The 18,739-nt window shown below is 47.1% G+C and overlaps 1 protein-coding gene across 1 annotated transcript in view; it reads right to left on the bottom strand.

Annotated features, from left to right (window-relative positions):
• The window catches only part of SCNN1B (sodium channel epithelial 1 subunit beta), a 168,851-nt gene that overhangs the window by 66,600 nt on the left and 83,512 nt on the right, over window positions 1-18,739 (bottom strand). The window contains exons 3-5 of the mRNA XM_085629497.1: window positions 13,684-14,002; window positions 9,258-9,448; window positions 1,618-1,724 (exon numbers count right to left, since the gene is read on the bottom strand). Coding sequence (XP_085485623.1) covers window positions 1,618-1,724; window positions 9,258-9,448; window positions 13,684-14,002 — 617 coding nt within the window. The remainder of the gene's footprint in view (window positions 1-1,617; window positions 1,725-9,257; window positions 9,449-13,683; window positions 14,003-18,739) is intronic.

Genomic DNA, 18,739 nt, shown 5'->3' with positions numbered 1-18,739 from the left:
GAGGCCTAACAACGTTGGAGCAGTGCTCTGGGGATATACTGTCTCAGAGCTGTCAAGGCGCTGTTTAGCAGTAAAACCAGAGAGGGGCACTGGGGGCTGGTGTTATTCACGCCCTCATGGCGCGGTTTTAAGGTCCTGCAGAGCCTTGTAAACCACAAGGCGCACGAGAGGCCCATTTTAGCTGCTGTACTGGCCGTGGGGTACGCATTTTTCCATACCGTAGACTACTGCACGACCTTAACCTGCACCGTGAACGGGGAAAGGCCTAATCTGATGACGCAGTCCCCTTAGCTATCCTCTTGATGACGCAGTCTCCTAGGCTATCATCTAACTCTAGGCCTAATCACGCTGCCCCCCAGGCTATCCTCCTGATGACGCAGCCCCTTGGCTATCCTCCTGATGATGCAGTCTCCTAGGCTATCCTCCTGATGACAGCCCCTCGGCTATCCTCTAACTCTAGGCCTAATCCTGATGACGCAGTCCCCTTGGCTATACTCTAGGCCTAATGCGGATGACGCAGTCCCCTTGGCTATACTCTAGGCCTAATGCGGATGACGCAGTCCCCTTGGCTATCCTCTGGATGACGCAGGCCCCTCGGCTATCCTCTAACTCTAGGCCTAATGCGGATGACAGCAGTCCCCTTGGCTATCCTCTGGATGACGCAGGCCCCTCGGCTATCCTCTAACTCTAGGCCTAATCCTGATGACGCAGGCCCCTCGGCTATCCTCTAACGCTAGGCCTAATCCTCATGACTCAGTCCCCTTGGCTATCCTCTAACTCTAGGCCTAATCCTGATGACGCAGTCCCCTTGGCTATCCTCTAACTCTAGGCCTAATGCGGATGACGCAGTCCCCTTGGCTATCCTCTAACTCTAGGCCTAATGCGGATGACGCAGTCCCCTTGGCTATCCTCTAACTCTAGGCCTAATGCGGTTGACGCTTCCCTCTAGGCTATCCTCCTGATGACGCAGTCCCCTTGCCTATTCTCTAACTGTAGGCCTCGGCCTTCAGGGGTTTTTCCAGCTCCGTGGACGCTGAGAGGCCTAATCTGATGTCAATCATGTCACAGTCCCCTAGGCTGCGCTGCCCCCTAACTCCTTAACGCTAGGCCTACCAGCACTGTGGGGGAGGGGCCTAATCCCGATGACGCATTCGGCCCTGCTATCCCCAAACCCTCGGCTTTCGGGGGCTACTCCAGCACCCAGGGCGGTGAGAGGCCTAAATCTGATGTCGTGGTCGTGATCCCCCGACCTCAGGCCTCGGTCTTCAGGGCCTTCTCCAGCAACAAGAACGGTAAAAGGCCTGACCCTGCTGTAGGGGTCATTTGTACTATCCCCTGGCACACATTCCTGATATCCAGGGCCTTCTACCGCACCATATCGGGGGAGAGGCCTATGTCTGCCTTAACAGTCCCCCGAACTATCCCCTGACCCCCGGGACTCGGCCTTGGCAAGTTGGCGGCCTTTTCCAGCACAATAGAACCAGAGAGGCCCAACCAAGCTCTAGCGGTAGGCGCTGGCTCCCCCCCCCCCCCCCCCCCGTCAATAGGGCGGAGTTCAGCGGCACGTGGGGGTGCAGAGCTCAGTACTCTTTGATTAGGGTCCCGGGTGGTACTCACCAAACTCCGCACCAGGGTTGGCGGCGACCAGCAGTTCCTGCCCCACCTGGCCCCAGTTAAAGATGTAGCAGTTACCATAGTCTGGGCTGTATATGTGGGTGAAATTTCTGAAAAGAAAAAAAAGCAGAAGTGGGTGTGAGAATTAAATTCCTATAAGAAGAAAAGTACTTTCACGAAAGGAACTTAAAGTTCTGGAATTAAATCTAAAGGCGAAATGGTAGAGCAAAGCAGGGCTGCTGGTTTGCATCCAGGTGCACCGGAAGAGCCGTCCGTGCGTCCAGGAACTGGGGCTCTGTCAGAGGCAGCTCCGGAATGAGGTGCATCGGGCTGCATAGTCAGAGCTGGGTGTGAGGAGTTGGGGGGGTTGGGGTCTCAGTACAGGAGTAACCGGGTGTCCTAGCGGTCAGGTAAGAAGGCGCATTTGCAGGGCTGGAGCAGCTGAGCCGGATACGAGGCTTTAAGAACTGGAACAGAAGTTGGGGGAACTCAGGTGAGATGGCCAGAGGCCTGCCCGACCTCTGGACCGGGCTAGCAGGGGCCACCGGCTGCGGTTGAGGTGCACTGATGGAGCTGTGTGCAGTCTGGTCGGGACAGATGGCGGAGCCTCACTACTTCAGTAACATGGCACTCTGTGCCCGTCCACATTGGAATAGCAGGCGGTGCCACCGTCCATGGCAGAGGTGCACTGCTCGAGCTGTGTGTGTGGCAGACCGCTCTGTGTGGTCGGGTCAGAGGGCGGGGCCTCACTACTTCAGTAACATGGCACTGTGTGCCCGTCCACATTGGAATAGCAGGCGGTGCCACCGTCCATGGCAGAGGTGCACTGCTCGAGCTGTGTGTGCGGCAGACCGCTCTGTGTGGGTCGGGTCGGAGGGCGGGGCCTCACTACTTCAGTAACTTGGCAGTATGTGCCCGTCTGGATTGGAATAGCAGGGGGTGCCACCGTCCATGGCAGAGGTGCACTGTGTGTGTGGCAGACCGCTCTGTGGGTCGGGTCAGAGGGCGGGGCCTCACTACTTCAGTAACATGGCACTCTGTGCCCGTCCACATTGGAATAGCAGGCGGTGCCACCGTCCATGGCAGGGGTGCGCCGCTCGAGCTGTGTGTCGGGTTCCATAGCTAGAACAGCGCCGAGTGCCCCTGGTCACGGTTGCTTCTTGTGGGGTGTGATCGCTTTAATTAAGGGGGTTCGAGGTTGGAATGTTAGGGTCTGCCACAGGCAGGGCGGAGGGGCTCTGGCGGTGCGGTTATGGGGACACTCAATTGGAATACCAGACCCCCGCTCAGCTGCAGCAGGTTAAACCGAGGAGCTATTTATTTATTGCTTTTTTATATAGCGCAAACTTTACCCAGAGGTGTCAGGGCGCTTTACAATTGAACGGAGTAAGTTACATAAGGAGTGAGGGTCTTATTGCGGTGGCACTGACTGCATCGCCCTGGAGCTGGCCCAGTGTGTAGCGCACAGTCTGCCACCAGGACGGCTTCATAGCGCTTGGGTTGCCTCGGAGCGCCCTTTCACATAACGAGAGAGTTGTGTCGCAGAACGCCGCGCAAGTCGTTATATGAGTATGTATGTGTATGCGCGCTGTGATTAAACACCGTTGAAACCTTTACAACAATTAGTGACGCTTTTCAAGCTGTGCAGAGTTCATCCAACATTTAAAACAAATGTGGCAAACTACAGGAATCTGTTCAAACAAACGCGCCATGGTGCAAAAAGCGCCAACATCTCTTCATTAAGTTTCCAAGCACAAATTTGTCCCACACGGCGGGCCCTTCTCAAGGCAGGGGGGACTTCAGCCATTTTGATCTCACAAGGCGGTGTGGTAAAAATATGGGACCACAGAAAATGAGTTTGTGCAAACCTCCAACGAGTGCGTCACCTACCGCCAGGACAATGCACACTGCTGACACAGCCAGATATCGATCAGCAAGATTTGGGGAACTTGAGATGCAAATAAGATAGGCACGAACCTTATCAGGCAGAGGTTTCTTTGAAAACCGAGGGTGTTCCCCTTGCTTGCACCCCCCCCCCCTTCACCCCCAGCCAGCGAGGGTTCGATGCTTTGCTGCCAATATTTTCCCAAAAAAAGTTTGCAGCATGAGGCGAATATAGGGGGGTTAAGAATTTAGAGTAAGGACAACCAGGGCCAGCAAAAAAGAGCAAATAAAAAGCCAGCTGAGTCACACAGGAGCAAGGTAGAAACACAGAGAACGAGAAAATGACATGGAAAACCGTAAATAGGAGAAGCAGGAACAGAACCAGAGATTCGAACCAGGAGCAGCAGAGAGAAGGCACAGGGACAGAAAATGAGTGGAAAGTCAGGACTGTAAGCAGAGGTTAAAGAACATGTAGGAGAAATACACATGTTGTGCAGCTCCGCGCAAGAAAGTGCTAGAAAGTTACAAAGAGAATCAGGAATAAAAATATTAGAGGACATAATAGAGCCAAGAATTAGAACCAGGTATAAAAGCAGCAGGGAGACCAGCACAGGGCCAGAAAAAGAATGAAAATCTGGAATAAGAGCAGGGTTGGAAGTAAGAGTCATGCAGGAGAAATAGGCTAAAGGGCAGCGGAGAGAGAAACAGAGACAGCGAATCTGAAATAACAACAGAGGAGGGAGGAACAGGGCTGAAATTAATACCAGGTGTAAGAGCAGTAGAGAGACAAGCACAAAGCAAGAACATTAAATGGAGAATCAGGAATAAGACCAGCAGTTTATGAAAGAGCCACGCAGGAGAAACAGGCATAAGAGCAGCCGAGAGAGAAACAAAGCAATAAGGTAAATAGAGAATCAGAAGAAAGAGTAGAAGGAGGAACCAGGTAGAGAAACACAAAGCAAGACAATTAAAATCAGGAACAAGAGCAGCATAGATGTAAGAGTCATGGAGTAGAAACAGGGATAAGGGCAGCTGAGAAAGAAACTGAGACTTAAAGAGAGAATCAGAAATAAGAACAGAGGCGGGAAGAACCGGGCTTGAAATTTATACCAGCTGTAGGAGCAGCAGAGAGACAAGTATGAAACATAAAAATTAAATAAAGAATCAGAAACAAGCGCAGCAGGAGGATGTTAAAGTTACGAAGGAGAAACATGGATAAGGGCAGTTGAGCTGGAAACAGAGCTAGAAAGGGAATCAAAAAATCAGAAATAAGAATAGAAGAGGGAGGAAATAGGTGTAAAAACATCAGGGAGAGAAACACAATGCAAGAACATCAAATGGAGAATCAGGAAGAAGAGCAGCAGTGTGTGTAGGGGCCATGGAGGAGAAACATGGCTAAGGGCAGCCAAGAGGTAAAGGAAGCTAGGAAGGTAAGCAGATAACCAGAAATAAGAACAGAAGAGGGAGGGATGGGGAAAGGAATGAGAATTGCGAATAAGGTCAGGAGAGAAAGAAGCAAAACGAAAGAAAATTAAATGGAAAATCACAAATAAGTGCAGCAGTGAAAGTAAGAGTCAGATAGAAGAAATGGATAACGGCCGATGAGAGAGGAACAGAAATATGAGGTAAAGAGAGGATCAGGAATAAGATCAGAGGGGAGAGGAATAAGGCCAAGGATTAGAATCAGGTGTAAGAGCAGCAGAGTGAAGCAACAAACAGAAACAATACGTGGAGAATCAGGAATGAGAGCAGCAGTGGAAGTAGGAACCAATGAGGTGAAAAAGGGACACGGGCAGCCGAGAGAGAAAGCAAGTTAAAAAGATAAAAGGAGAGCTAGATATTCGAAGAGATATGAAAAGAGCAGAGAGAGAAGCGCAAAACAAAAACATTACATGGAAAATCATGGATACCAGCACCTGCTGTAGAAAGGGTCATGATGGGAGAACAGGGAGTACTGCAGTAGAGAGAGAAACAAATGCAGAAAGTAAACAGAGAATCAGGGATAAGAACTGAGAGCGGAGGAACAAGGCCCTGAATAAATACCAGGTATAATAGTTTCAGCGGTGAAAGCAGAGAGGTAGAGACAACCAGGAGTAGGAGCGGCACTGAAAGGACTAGAGCTATGAAGAGAAAACATGAAAAGAGCCGTAAAATAATAAGTCTAGATAAAAAAAATTAAATGAATGAGCAAGCAGGAAAACTTGGAGTAGGAGCAGAAGAGAACATGAGAGGCAGGAAAGAGGAATGAGACACAGGAATGAAAGTTCCAGAGGGCAGAAAAAGTCAGAAAGAGGGGATAAGAAGTAGGAATGAAACCATCAGGGGAAAACTGAGACAGAAAACACGAAGTGGAACACAAGCAGCATGAGGAAGGATGAGAACCAGGAACAAGGCAAGAGAACCAGCAATAGGAGTAGCAGAGAAAAGAAGAGAGCTAGATAATTCAACAGCATATTAGGAACACTAGAAGTGGAGAAAGAAAAAGAGCCAGAAATAACGAGAGCATGAGAGGGAGCTTAATATGACTAGTACACAAACAACCAAACAGGAATAAGCAAAGTAGAGAGGGAAATCGAGAGCTGGAGAGATGATCAAAGGAGCCAGTAGAGTCAGCAGGAACACAGACAAGGAGCCAGCAATAGGGGGAGAAGAGATGGAAGAAACTATAGGAAACCGAAGCGACAACCAGGAATAACATGAAGGGGTGAGCAGAGCTAACGAAAGAAAGCATGAAAACAGCACTAAAATGAAGAATATACGCAAGAAATGGGCGCATAGAATCTACTTCAAGCAACAACCAAACAAGAGTGAAAAAGGAGATCTTAGGCAGAAGAACCAGGACTATGAACAGCAGAGGAAGGAATCGAGCCAAGAAACAAACAGAAGTAGGTGCAAAAGCTGCAGAGCAAGAGACTGAAATAGGAAGCAGAGAACACCAGGATTAAGAGCAGCAAAGGATTGAGCCGCAAAACAAAGAGAACCAAGAATTCGAGTATCAGAGGAGGTAATCAATCCAGGAAACAAACAGAACCAGAAATACGAGCGAGCAGCAGAGCAAGGGTTTGAGCCAAGAAATAGGGATAACTAGGAATAAGAGCATCAGAGGAGTGGAAACAACCACAAAACAAAGAGAACCATGAATATGGGAAGTAGAGTAAGGGATACAACCATAAAACAAAGAGAACCATGAATATGGGAAGTAGAGTAAGGGATACAACCATAAAACAAAGAGAACCATGAATATGGGCCGTAGAGGAAGGGATACAACCTTAAATCAAAGAGAACCAGGAATATGGGCAGTAGAGGAAGGGACACAACCACTAAACCAAGAGAACCAGGAATATGGGCCGCAGAGGAAGGGATACAACCACTAAACCAAGAGAACCAGGAATATGGGCAGTAGAGGAAGGGACACAACCACTAAACCAAGAGAACCAGGAATATGGGCAGTAGAGGAAGGGACACAACCACTAAACCAAGAGAACCAGGAATATGGGCAGTAGAGGAAGGGACACAACCACGAAACCAAGAGAACCAGGAATATGGGCCGCAGAGGAAGGGACACAACCACTAAACCAAGAGAACCAGGAATATGGGCCGTAGAGGAAGGATTCGAGACAAGAAACAAACAGAAGTAGGTATAAAAGCCACAGAGCAAGGGATTGAATCAGGAAACAGAGAAAACCCAGCATAGGAGCAGCAAAGGAATCGAGCCAGAAAACAAAGAGAATCAGGAATAAGTGCATCGGAGGAAATGCCACTTCTATACATGGCGATGGTGTCGTCTATTAGGCGCAAATAGAAGCAGGGAGAACCTAAATAACATCAGTGCTGCCGTCTTATCTGTGTGTCCTAGGGAGACACTAGGGCCATTTTGGGCCTCTATCGAGCGCTCAGAACTAAAATAGATGCTCCTTTGGACGCATTAAAGGGCAAGTGGGAGGCGGACGTGGGAGTACCCATTACAGATGGAGACTAGGGAAAATATTGGAATGGACGCCATTGGTCTCTGGAAATGCATGATTTAAGCTGATCAACTTTTATTTCTTACATAGGGCATATTTCTCGCCTGGCAAAATCCCCAAATTATTCCCGCATGCCGAAGCCACATTACTTAGATGTGGGGCTATTGGAGCAGAAATGCAACATATTGTCTTGGACTGCCCACAGCTAACCACATATTGGAGAGATGCGATTGTAATAGTTAATGACGTCACAGGCCGCATTATTTCCTGGATGCCAGTGGCGTGTTTGCTGGGTCTCTACTCGCATCCTGCCGAATGCAAGATTGTGATAGAATCTATCAATTTAGCCCTTATTCTAGATAAAAGACAGATCACACTCAAATGGAAATCAGCAATAAGCTATACAGTCGATGGGTGGAAGCGGAAACTGCTTAGATGGGCGGAATGTGAAAGCAATACCCTCCTCAGAGAAACAAAGAAAGGCAAGGGTTCCACAGAGGTTGCTAGATCAAAGGAGGGTCTGATGGAAGAGCTAAAAGCAGACACCCATGCCTTGGACAGGGATTATTCCCTGCAAGGATAAAGGGCTGTGGCATCAGGACAGACCCACCAAGTGATATCTGCTCAGGAATGATGGGCTGACGGTCGCAAGTTGCTACTCAAACACAAACTGGAGATCACTTACCTTTCCATTGAGCAACTTACATAAGCATTAGGGACATATGGGGTATTAGCATATAATAGCAGCTTGGATCAGCTACACATTACACTGCCATGGGACACCACACAGGACAGAAATGAGGGTTTGAAGTGAGGGGTCAAGGGTAGGGGTGGGCGGAACTTGCAGAGTGTCACTCTGTGGAATTCCGCTGAGTTACATAAAAACTCTGCGAGATTCTGAGGAGTTCCGTGATCGGGTGAAATTCAGCACGTCCTGCTGCTTGCGCCCATTTGTAGCACTGGGAGCTTGTTCCGTGCTGCTGTAAAATAAGTGCAAACAGCACCACGCGGCATGCCCGAGTGCGCGGCCTCTTTCTGCCTCTTGAGTAGATTTTCTACTTGAGCTGCAGATTTCTCAATCCGAACAGCTGCGACCTGCAACAACCGCTCGTGTTGTGTAATCTCACCGGGAGGCATTCTAGTGCCTGAAAATCGCACTAGGGGATGCAAATTCTCGCTCGCCAACTTAACGGTGGCTAGCTGTGTACCAAAAAAAACTCTGCCGTGGCTGGCAGAGCTGTGCTGAACCCTGTGTTCCAAGTGAAACGTGGAGTGGGCAAAGCTCAACGAACTCCGCAGAGTGGAATTTTCACCCACTCCTAGTAAAGGGGCAGGGAGGAGGCATAGTTGGGAAGTTACTCTTTTGGGGAGGCATTAGAGATGTGGTCAATAGGACTATGTCTGGCGGACTATGTAACATGAGATATAGACGGTCCTCACCAATGGCTACAGACGGGGGAGTATTCTTACCCAAATGTATTTTTCATAGTTTTGACCTGTAACTGAATGAAGACTAGCAGTCCCTCACTGGGAAGGTTCTAATATGAAAATGCAAATAACGTTTTCCTAAAAAAAAGAAAAAAAAAAAAAAAAAAAAGGGGCATTGGTAGAAGGAATCAATCTGCGTAACAAACCGAACCAGAATAAAAGCAGCAGAACAAGGGTGTGAGCCAAGAAACGGATCAAAGACTAAGGCGAAAGAGGTGTAGGAGCAGAGCCTGAATGGGAAGGAGGACATAAATAAAGGTGTGCATCACCATGGTGTACCAAGGGTACCCAGGCGGCTGCCTGTACCTGTAGCTGCACGCCTGCCCCGCAAACAGGCAGGTGCGGATGATGTCTTCTGGTTTGTACCCAAGTTCAACCCTTTCCTCCAGGGACAGCTTTGAAAAGATATCAGCGAACTGCAGAGTGTACCACTCAGTGACCGCCTGGATGCCGCTGGTGAAGTTCCGGTAGGAGCAATGTTCCCCATTATCATTGCACTAGAGAAGAGGAGACAAAGCAAAGTCATGAATTAAACCCCAGAGTCAAAACTTCAAGGCTGGGAGAGAAGTAACAAACAAACATTGCTCTGATGGAAATGGCTGCATGGCTTTGTTTAGTTCACAGAAATGTGTTTTACCCAAAAAAAAATTTGATATCCTAAACGTTTGTGCGCTATCTGGCGAATTGCAAACTGAGATCAGAGATAGGGGACTGGTTGGGGTTCCAAAATTCAGATGCTCCTGTAGGGAAGAGGGCGGCTGACTCTGGAACCCGGGGACTCATTGTTCGATCCCCGGCGGCAGATTAGCCCAGCACCATGTGACTCTGGGCAACATCTTGCTTCATCTTCCCGACTGCCCCCAGCTCCATGACGCCCTCGGGTACTTGTTCACGCTTTACAAATAGTGGACATTTACATTTTGGTGGTCAAGCGTTTTCAGTGGCAGCTGTTAAACTGTGGAATGCCCTAACTGTGATACTACATAACAAAACTTCTCTGAGTAAATTTAGGAAATTTTTGAAAACCTGGCTTTACCCCAAATTAATGTAATATTTGACTGTCTTTTTACAAAGAACATAGTGCTGTTTTTCATACAATCTCAATAAAATGTTACTTTCGCAGCATGATACCTACATGGTGAACACCATGCATTATAAATCACAAAATAATACAAATAAATAAAAACTGCAATGAACAAACATCTCCTGAAGTGCTGCTCTTAAGCTGAAATTGTATAAGCAAAAAAGAGAGGAACCCTTGGCAACCCAAAGGACTAGAGTTAAGTCACAAAACAAAATCGAAAAGCGTCCTCTGGGGGGAGAAATATCCAATGCTCCATCACCTTTCATTCAACATACATCCTTCACTTGAAGCAAAATCATTCATATATTTTTCTGTATTGGCACACAAAGACGTTATGTATTTAAAATTTTCACTTCAATTTATTCCATGAATTGTTTATATATACACAATATTTTATCCAACATCAATAATTAAAAACCTTTTTGTCTGCACCAGTTCACAATAAAAAACATGTACATCAAAAAATAAAAATTAAAACACAATGACAATAGCCTATTTGGAACTGTTTACCAAAGTTTCCAATGAGAGAGAAAAAAATACACTAGACAATAATATCTGTCATTTGATACCACACTCAGATCCAACAGTTAGACCCACTTTAAGGTGTTCTAATATAAAGTATCCAAGTCTACTGTTCATCTGTGTAGAAAAAGATTTGTGTTTTTTTTTCGTAGGGCGTCTTGGATGTCTTGGAAATATCAGAAATGCTGATGTTACAGTGACGCCTGCTGGCCATGGTTGGGAATAATGCTCGTAAAGTGACACCTGCTGGCTATGGTTGGGAGTGCAGGTCTTATGGGAACACCTGCAGGCAATGGCTGAGAGTGCTGCTCTTTCCAATGGGCAGAATCTAGACAGTTTTGTTTTTATGGGTGAGTGAGAGAAAGATAAACCCCATTCTTTCTGGGAAACTTCAAAATCTTCTTCCACCTCGACCCATAAGAAGCCAGACATGGTGACTTTGTTAGTGATTGCTTTGTCTATGGGCGTTGGGAGGAAGTCCCCAGACCAGAAGAGGTTGAAGAAAACCTTGATCTGCTGGAGCTGAGATCCCACAATCTCATCTGTTCACAAGGGGAGGCTACAAGCTAGAGGTGTCCGGGGTACCCTCGGCTTTCCTTATGGTAGGAAGGAGGAGTTCAAGGCAGAGTTCCTGGCAAGAGGTGCTGAGCGATGCAGGGAATAAATAATGCAAACCAAAACAGTGAAGAGATTAAAAAAAACTTAACATGCTAGCAAAAGGTATTTACAAACCAGCACCCAAATCTAAGGGTGGAAATCGGACCAAAAAAAGATGAATTATCGAATGCGAATTGGAGTCCAGAGATTAGAGGCTTGTTAATGGAGCCCCTCAAACCTGGTGCCAATGGAAAACGTTCAGGAAAAATTCAAGAAGATATTCCAATTTTTCTTTTAAAAATGTGGATACTGTTTGTATCAACAAGTTGGAAAGATTTGCAGCTGCGCGTGTCCTGACTCATGAAGGCGTTCCCTTGCACAGAGCTTCCGCTCTGCACGGGCAGGCTTCCCTAGCATAGGTTAGGGCGCTTGTGCCCAATAGGGGCGTGCCAGGTTTTGTGGCCATCAGACACTATAATGCATTGTTTACTGACACACCTTAATGTAAACATCCTTATGTGGGTCAGAGCAGACACTGGTCATTTCTGATCAATGTAAACACATTCTTAGCCCCTAACAACAACTCTTCAGCCCCACCCCCATGGGCGATGGTGTAAGATTTCGGTTCTCCTCCTGTGTTAGGGGTAGAAATGTAAGTCCATGCAGGAGAGCCATGCATGCCTCCTCTCCAGCTGCATGTGTGGGGCTCTTGGGCCTCCCTAAGTCACACATATGGATGCGAAGAAACAATGTATAGATACATATTTTAGTGTCCAGTGCATGAACTATGCATGGTTGGCTCAGTGGTGCAGGCCGACCCACTGCATGCTGAGATTGTTTGCGATTATAGGACCTGTATGATCTTTCGAGAGACCTTCTTTAGAGGGTGCGCGCATCCTCATTTATGGATGGGTGAACACAAGGATGCTGTGCTGCCTGGAGCCTAAATCAGTGAAGGGCACACTATGAGTCACAGAGTTGTGCCCAGGGCTCTGTGTATCGGCCCTAAGTGCTGTCAAGGATCTTAATTAGCTGAAAATGGATAAATGACCAGGTCAGGTCAAGAGAGGACCTGGTCAACATTTGCTGGGCCCTGAATCCCATCGTACTCCGAAACGTTTCTGGAGTTTAGTTCATTTACGCAGGAGAGGGTCGCAAATGGAGTCCATTCAGGTCAGGTGGGCAGGAGTTGGAGGGGGCTCACTTACAGCTGTGACCTAAACTATGATGTGCTGACCTCATATTAATGTGGAAGTTCCTCTCTTTCTTTTTGTGATGTTTTGTGGAGCAATGGCTGCTCCTGCTGGAGGCTGCTGCCCATGGTAGGTAGTCTCCGTGGCTTTGGTTAGTGCTGCCTGTTTGACACTTTGCGATGATGAACCTGGTCCTGTCAGAAGCCGACGTTGAATACCCAGAATTATGGATCAAAGTGACAACCTCTACTGGTTGGGTGCGTTTTCTTGAACTGTCTTCGACATGCTAGACTCGGTCAAACTTGGGGTTCTGCCGCATATTTGCGGACCTAGGTTTGTGTTGAACGCTGCTGACAAATGATACGTAATTGAGAGCTTCCTGTGCGGAATATATCCTGCCCTCGGTCTCATTGAGAGCCCGTGGAAGCAGTGCTGCGGCTTAATCAAGAGAATCAGTGGATGTAAAGCGACATCTAGTGAATTGGGAATATTATGTGGAATATGCGGTATCAGGTTCACCTCAATGATAGAAGACCTTGAACCCATGAAGCAGCTAAAAGATAGCTTAGGAAAACATCAGGTCCTTTACAGGAAACAAATACAACAGAATTGGGGTGAAAAAGTAGAAAAAAATCACCAAAGATGGAAAAATATCCTCACAATGCTGGCCAAGGTAGAAGTGTACACGAGCGGGACAGGTGGAGAAAGCTAATGGCGCGCACCAACCGGTCTACTGACAGTAGAGACTGGGCTACTGAAGTGATCAGGGATTTCAGCTTCGATTGCTCCCTCTTCATTCCCCAAATAAAGTTCTCAACTACGTCTATGGCAAATGGGAGCTTTCGGGGACCTCAACTGGGCGAACTTGAGGACATGTCTTGCATTGTAAGATCCTGCTTGGACTCCCACAGTGCTTCATTTCCTCCACAGCAGATCCCATATCCAACCAGACTTCAATTTTTAAGGGATCCGATGCACTTCTCTTGGACTTCGAGAGCAATTTCATGATTTAAGATGTTTTGCACTTCAATGACTCTACTGCAGATTTGCTCAAATTCCTGGTTTGGGGGCGTAAAGGGGTTACCTACAAAGCAGCAGTGGGGTTACCGTACAGCGCTAGAGCAATGAAACATGAGCAAAAAGAAATTTAGTAAAGGTAAGATGAAGAAAGTAGGGTCAGAGCCCAGCTGATCATGGCCAGTTAAAGGGAAATAAAGTCAGGTCAATACTGGTCTTGATGCTTCACCAGGATCTCTCAGTTATCTTGCGTCTCACCCAGAGGCCCTCCCAGCAATCCAGAGAGGTTGCACCCTGAGTGCAAAGGGACAGAACTTACCATTTCAATGGCCACTTTATACCGGTCTCCATAGGACGTCCGATTGTGAGCCGGGGCCTTTGAACTGTTAAAGTCGGGATAACTCGGGCTTTGATCTAAAATGTTGATCACAACAGGGTTATCCGGGTTGGACTGATCGATGACCACCAACGGGAGGTATTTCCAGAGGCCGACATCCAGGGACCTAGATTCGTTTTCTGTGAGCCCAAAGTCAGGTACCGTCTCTGTCCCGTCTCCTTCGCTGGATTTCTGGATCCGCTTTAGGGCAGTGGCCACCACATTATCCAGGTCACTCAAGAGGTGTTTGACCTTGGAGTACCTGCAAAGGGGAGCACATTGGTGATCACAGCTCCTGCCAATAAATCAGTTCTGAGGAGAACAAAAAATGAATAACATTAACTATGAATTTTTATATAGAACATGGTACAAACTAAATTGTATTTCGAGGGTTAAATATTAGATGTCACCATTCTACAACCTACTGGTACCATTTGCGATGGATTGGTATAAAGTTTACTTACGTGTTTCAATGAGTTCTACCGCAGATACATGAATTTCTGGAGCGCAAAGGAGCTGGTTTTCTAATCTTTGCCAACATTCTCAACACTCACACCCCAAAACTTTCATTATTAGTTTAATTTTGATATACAACCAACAGCCTCTCCGTGCATTGTATCCTTAATAGTGATTCCTAGAAGAATTCTAGCAGACGGCTAGGAGTTTCTTGGAGGTGGACTGAGAATCCAAGGTGAAATACAAAATAATTTGGGTGCATTTCTTGAAGATTTGAGAGTGGTCTCGTTCGTGGAAGGGAGATCATGGAACCATTATGTGTACAGATACGGGGTCTAGACCCGCAACAGTGATATTGTTGGCCTATTTCCCCTTATGTGCTAGCCCTACAGCCATGGCTTCAAAGGTTGGAGTCCACTCTGACAGCTGAGGAGGATGGTCACCTTCCTCACTACCACTGCAAGCTTCGATGACCTGCTCTAGTTTTTTCACATCAGCAAGGTGAGTCTTACTTCCTTTTTGGTTTTACCACGACCCTGGTGAACTCTCTCATGATTAACCAGCTGGAGTCCGTCATCAGTCTCCACAGGGGCCTCAGCTTTCTCCTCACTTGATACCATCAGCAGTTTTACCATATGTGCATTCTTCAAACTACCCGGTACAGCACACCATATAGCAACACATCACTGCCGGTCTGCAGAGAACGAAGAGTTCACTAGACTTCACAACATCAGCGGCCTATTATATACGTCTACAGGGTTACTATGCATGCAATAATTCCATGCTGCTTCTAAAAACCCCACCCACAATCCCGCTTCTGACATTCTGTGCACTCATCCTGCTGCCCTTTCTGTTCAGGAATATCCTGTCCACCTCCATCACTTGGCCCTAAGAGCAGTTCAGGACCAGGGGCTTTCCCAAGGGGGCGCCGTCGGACTACTGCAGTGCTCCACCTATTGCCATGACATCCAAGGCCAGTATGCTTTAAAGCCATAGTAGGCTTCTACCTTCTGACGCCACCACAACAGGCCACAAGAGGGCATCAGATTGCAACAATTGGCCTAGAGGGGGATGACTCAAATGTCAAGCTACCATTTTGAAGTGTACTTGAACTAGAGTTTTTCACACCTGCCCCACAACACATTCAAGTGACAGTTATGCTGTAAATGTATGTACTGGTGTGTGCCATTTATCAAATCTAAAAGACACTCAAATCATAGACTGTATGCAGAATAAATCAAACATTCACCCCCAGTCAAGAGATCTGGGTTTAATCCATCGTTCTTTTGCTCATCATGTCACATCAGTTTAGACCCAGCCATATGCAAATCAGTCTTGACTCTGCTCCTCATGGGAACAGTCCAGCCCGATCTGCGAATTTAGCTCCTCCCTGAACAGGAACAAGAATCCTAGGACCGGTTTCGGGGTATCACCCCATATCAGCAAGGCCAGCTTGAATCCAGTGGCACAGTGAGCCCAGGACCCACGTCTGGGCATACCTGGCGCACTTAGGGCGAGAAAGCAAAACTCACACAAATGATGGATGGAATGCAGAACAAAAACACAATGGATTTTACCCAGATCTGTGACTGGGGGTGAATGTTTGATTTTTTTTTTTCCACAGAGTTTTATGTAGCGCAAACTTGACCCGAATCGGGTATCAGAGCGCTTTACATAGCACCAGTTGCATTAAATGAGAACACTTTTTGTTATTGTTAGGCACAGGGAGATTAAGTGATTTGCCCAGAATCACAGGATGTTCAGCGTCATTCTCCAGACTCGAACCCAGTTCCCCAGATTCAAGGTCGACCGCCCTAGCCGTTAGGCCAACTCTTCTCCCCTTTGTTCAGCATTTCGTCCATCATCTGTTCCTTTTTAGGTCTCGCATGACCCAGCGCATGCGCTGGTCTGGCGAGACTTATTGAGAGGGCTCCAAAAAGTGCTACCAGGCCAGCCTAGAGCTACAGTGCATGTGCGCGGGCGCGCGCGCCACACTTTACCGAGATTACTTTCACTTTCGCGGCCGCACGTCCGCTTGGCATAGCCAATAGGTCTCGCTTTTGGGACCTTATAAGTATTTACTTATAAGGTCCCAAAGGCGAGACCTATTGGCTATGCCAATGCTTGTTGCTTTTGTCGCCCTAAGTGGGAGGGGTATGCCCAGACGTGGGTTCTGTGCTTGCTACGCCACCACGTTCAAGCTAGGCTGGCTGATGAGCTGTGATACCCCGAAACAGGTCCCAGGATGATTGTTTCTGGTCCAGGGAGGACCTTACCTGGCAGGGCGGGCTGGACTGTTCCCTTGCGGAACAGGCTCAAGACTGGTGTGCATATGGATGGGTCTCAACTGGAATGTTGAAGTGTGCAAAACAAAACCAATGGATTTAATCCAGATCTGTGACTGGGGGTGAATGTTTGACATGTTCAGAATTCCGTCCATCATCTGTTCTTTTTTGCTTGCCGTTACTAAATCCGTCACTCCCCATGCAGAAATGCCAACAAATAGGGAAGGAGGTGTGGTCTATTAGCTCAAGTATTAGGTGTGGAACTTGGAGATTTGTATTCCAATCGCATGCTTCCAACTAAACCAAACTGTGATACTGAGCAAATCACTTCATCTACCTTAGCCTCAGCTCTGTTAGTTGAAAAACTGGGAGTGCTTTGAAATGGACTACTAGACAGGATTAAGAGCTGCGTAAAAATATGGACACTTCACATAGGATTATAATATATTTACGCATGGGAGTAAACCATTTTTCCAACTCTATTTTATCTGTTTGAAAACAAATTATAGATGTTTGTGTCTCGAATTCTCATTTCATGCTCTGTTTTGCCTTTTTAGCTTCTTTTACTGTCCCGTTTTGCCTTTTCCTGCTCATTTTTCCCCCTTTGTTTTGCCTTCTTCTGCTCGTTTTTCTGCATTGTTTTGCCTTTTCTGCAGATTTTTCTGCCCTCCGTTTGCCTTTCTGCTCTGTTTTGCCTTTTCTGCTCTGTGTTTTGCTCTTATCTGCTCGTTTTTTCTGCCCTCTCTCTGTTTTGTGCTCATTTTTTTGCCCTCTGTTTTGCCCTACTCTGCTCTATTTTGCCTTTTCTACTAGTTTTTCTGCCCTCTGTTTTGGCTTTTCTGCTATTTTCTCTGCCCTCTGTTTTGCCTTTTCTGATAGTTTATTGCCCTCTGTTTGGCCTCTTCTGCTATTTTTTCTGCCCTCTGTTTTGCCCTCTTCTGCTCTGTTTTGCCTTTTCTGCTAGCTTTTCCTGCCCTCTGTCTTGCCCTCTTACGCTTGTTTTTTCTTTTTCTGCTTTTCCTCAAGACCAGACTTTTAGACGGAGACCTTGCACCCCAACGCCCAGATACCTCCAGAGATGACAGTGCAGCGCTCTACAAGTGCTGATTGATTGTGTGATTGATTGTCCTTTTTACAAGAGGGAAAGTGTTTATTCTGAGAATTAAAAATTGCATATCTGCCCATTGAACCCCATGCCATCCATGTCAAAATGCTTGAGCCGATCCTGAACCTTTGTGCAACACATATTTGCATGCTGAAGCTTGCAAGTGCAAACATATAATGAGGAACTATAAAACTACACTTCCCAGCATGCAAAGGAGTGCTGGTGGAAGGAACTCTGTGTGTTAACATGACACAGAATCCCTTGGCGAGAATGAATCATTGATGTTTACTTCATGAGAATTAAAAACAGCCCAGGCTTTTAAATGGAGTAGTTGGTGTGCACAAGGGTTTGGGTACATGATATACCGGTCCCCACCGGCCATGTGAGTGTCATGCCCCTAAAGCCGGCGTTTCCTGTGATGCAGAGTCTCAGGCCGTGGGCTCTAAGGCCTTCCTCCGGCACCACCTGCCACAGGAACATCATGTTCCAGATAAGTGACAGAGCCCGTCACCAGTTGGCGTATGAGACTGCTGGCATACTTTCCTGGCCCCAGGGAGGACGGCTGCAGGAGGCAGCCCATACATGCCAACATTTTAGAAGAGGTCAGGAGGAGATTTTAGAAAAATAATCAGGAGATTGTTTTTCTCCCATTCACTGCTATTGACGCCTGAATAGGGTCTCTTGTCATGTATGGGACTTGAAAGTGTGCTGTTGCAGGATCGGATATCAGAAACGCAGACACATTCATTTTTTCCCCTTACCTGTCAGGAGCACAGAGAAAGCGCTATATTGCATGACAAAAATGTTTTGCAATGGCCTCCAGGAGCAAGTGAACACTGCAAATCTCACTAGATCAGTTCCGGATGAAGCTTTCCAATGAAACAGACTTTTGAATGCAAGAACCCGGAGGTGGGAGACCAGCCTTGAAATCGGTAGTCTTCTGCCTGAATCGGAAGGGCAGGCATGTATGGCAGCCAGTCTACTAAATATGGTAGTTGTTGGGTTGGCCCACTGCAGAAAGCAGGGTCTCACCAATCACCGTACTTGGGACATTGCGTGACGTCACCCAGCGTTAATGACGCCAACATTAGAAACATGTGAGAGGAGGCGGGGTGCAGGTTTTAAGCCAGTCCTGCATTTTGGTGGAAAATGG

This window comes from Triturus cristatus, chromosome 10 (genome assembly GCF_964204655.1).
Source record: "Triturus cristatus chromosome 10, aTriCri1.1, whole genome shotgun sequence".
Lineage (NCBI taxonomy): Eukaryota > Metazoa > Chordata > Amphibia > Caudata > Salamandridae > Triturus > Triturus cristatus.
This window is presented reverse-complemented; position numbering and strand designations above follow the sequence as displayed.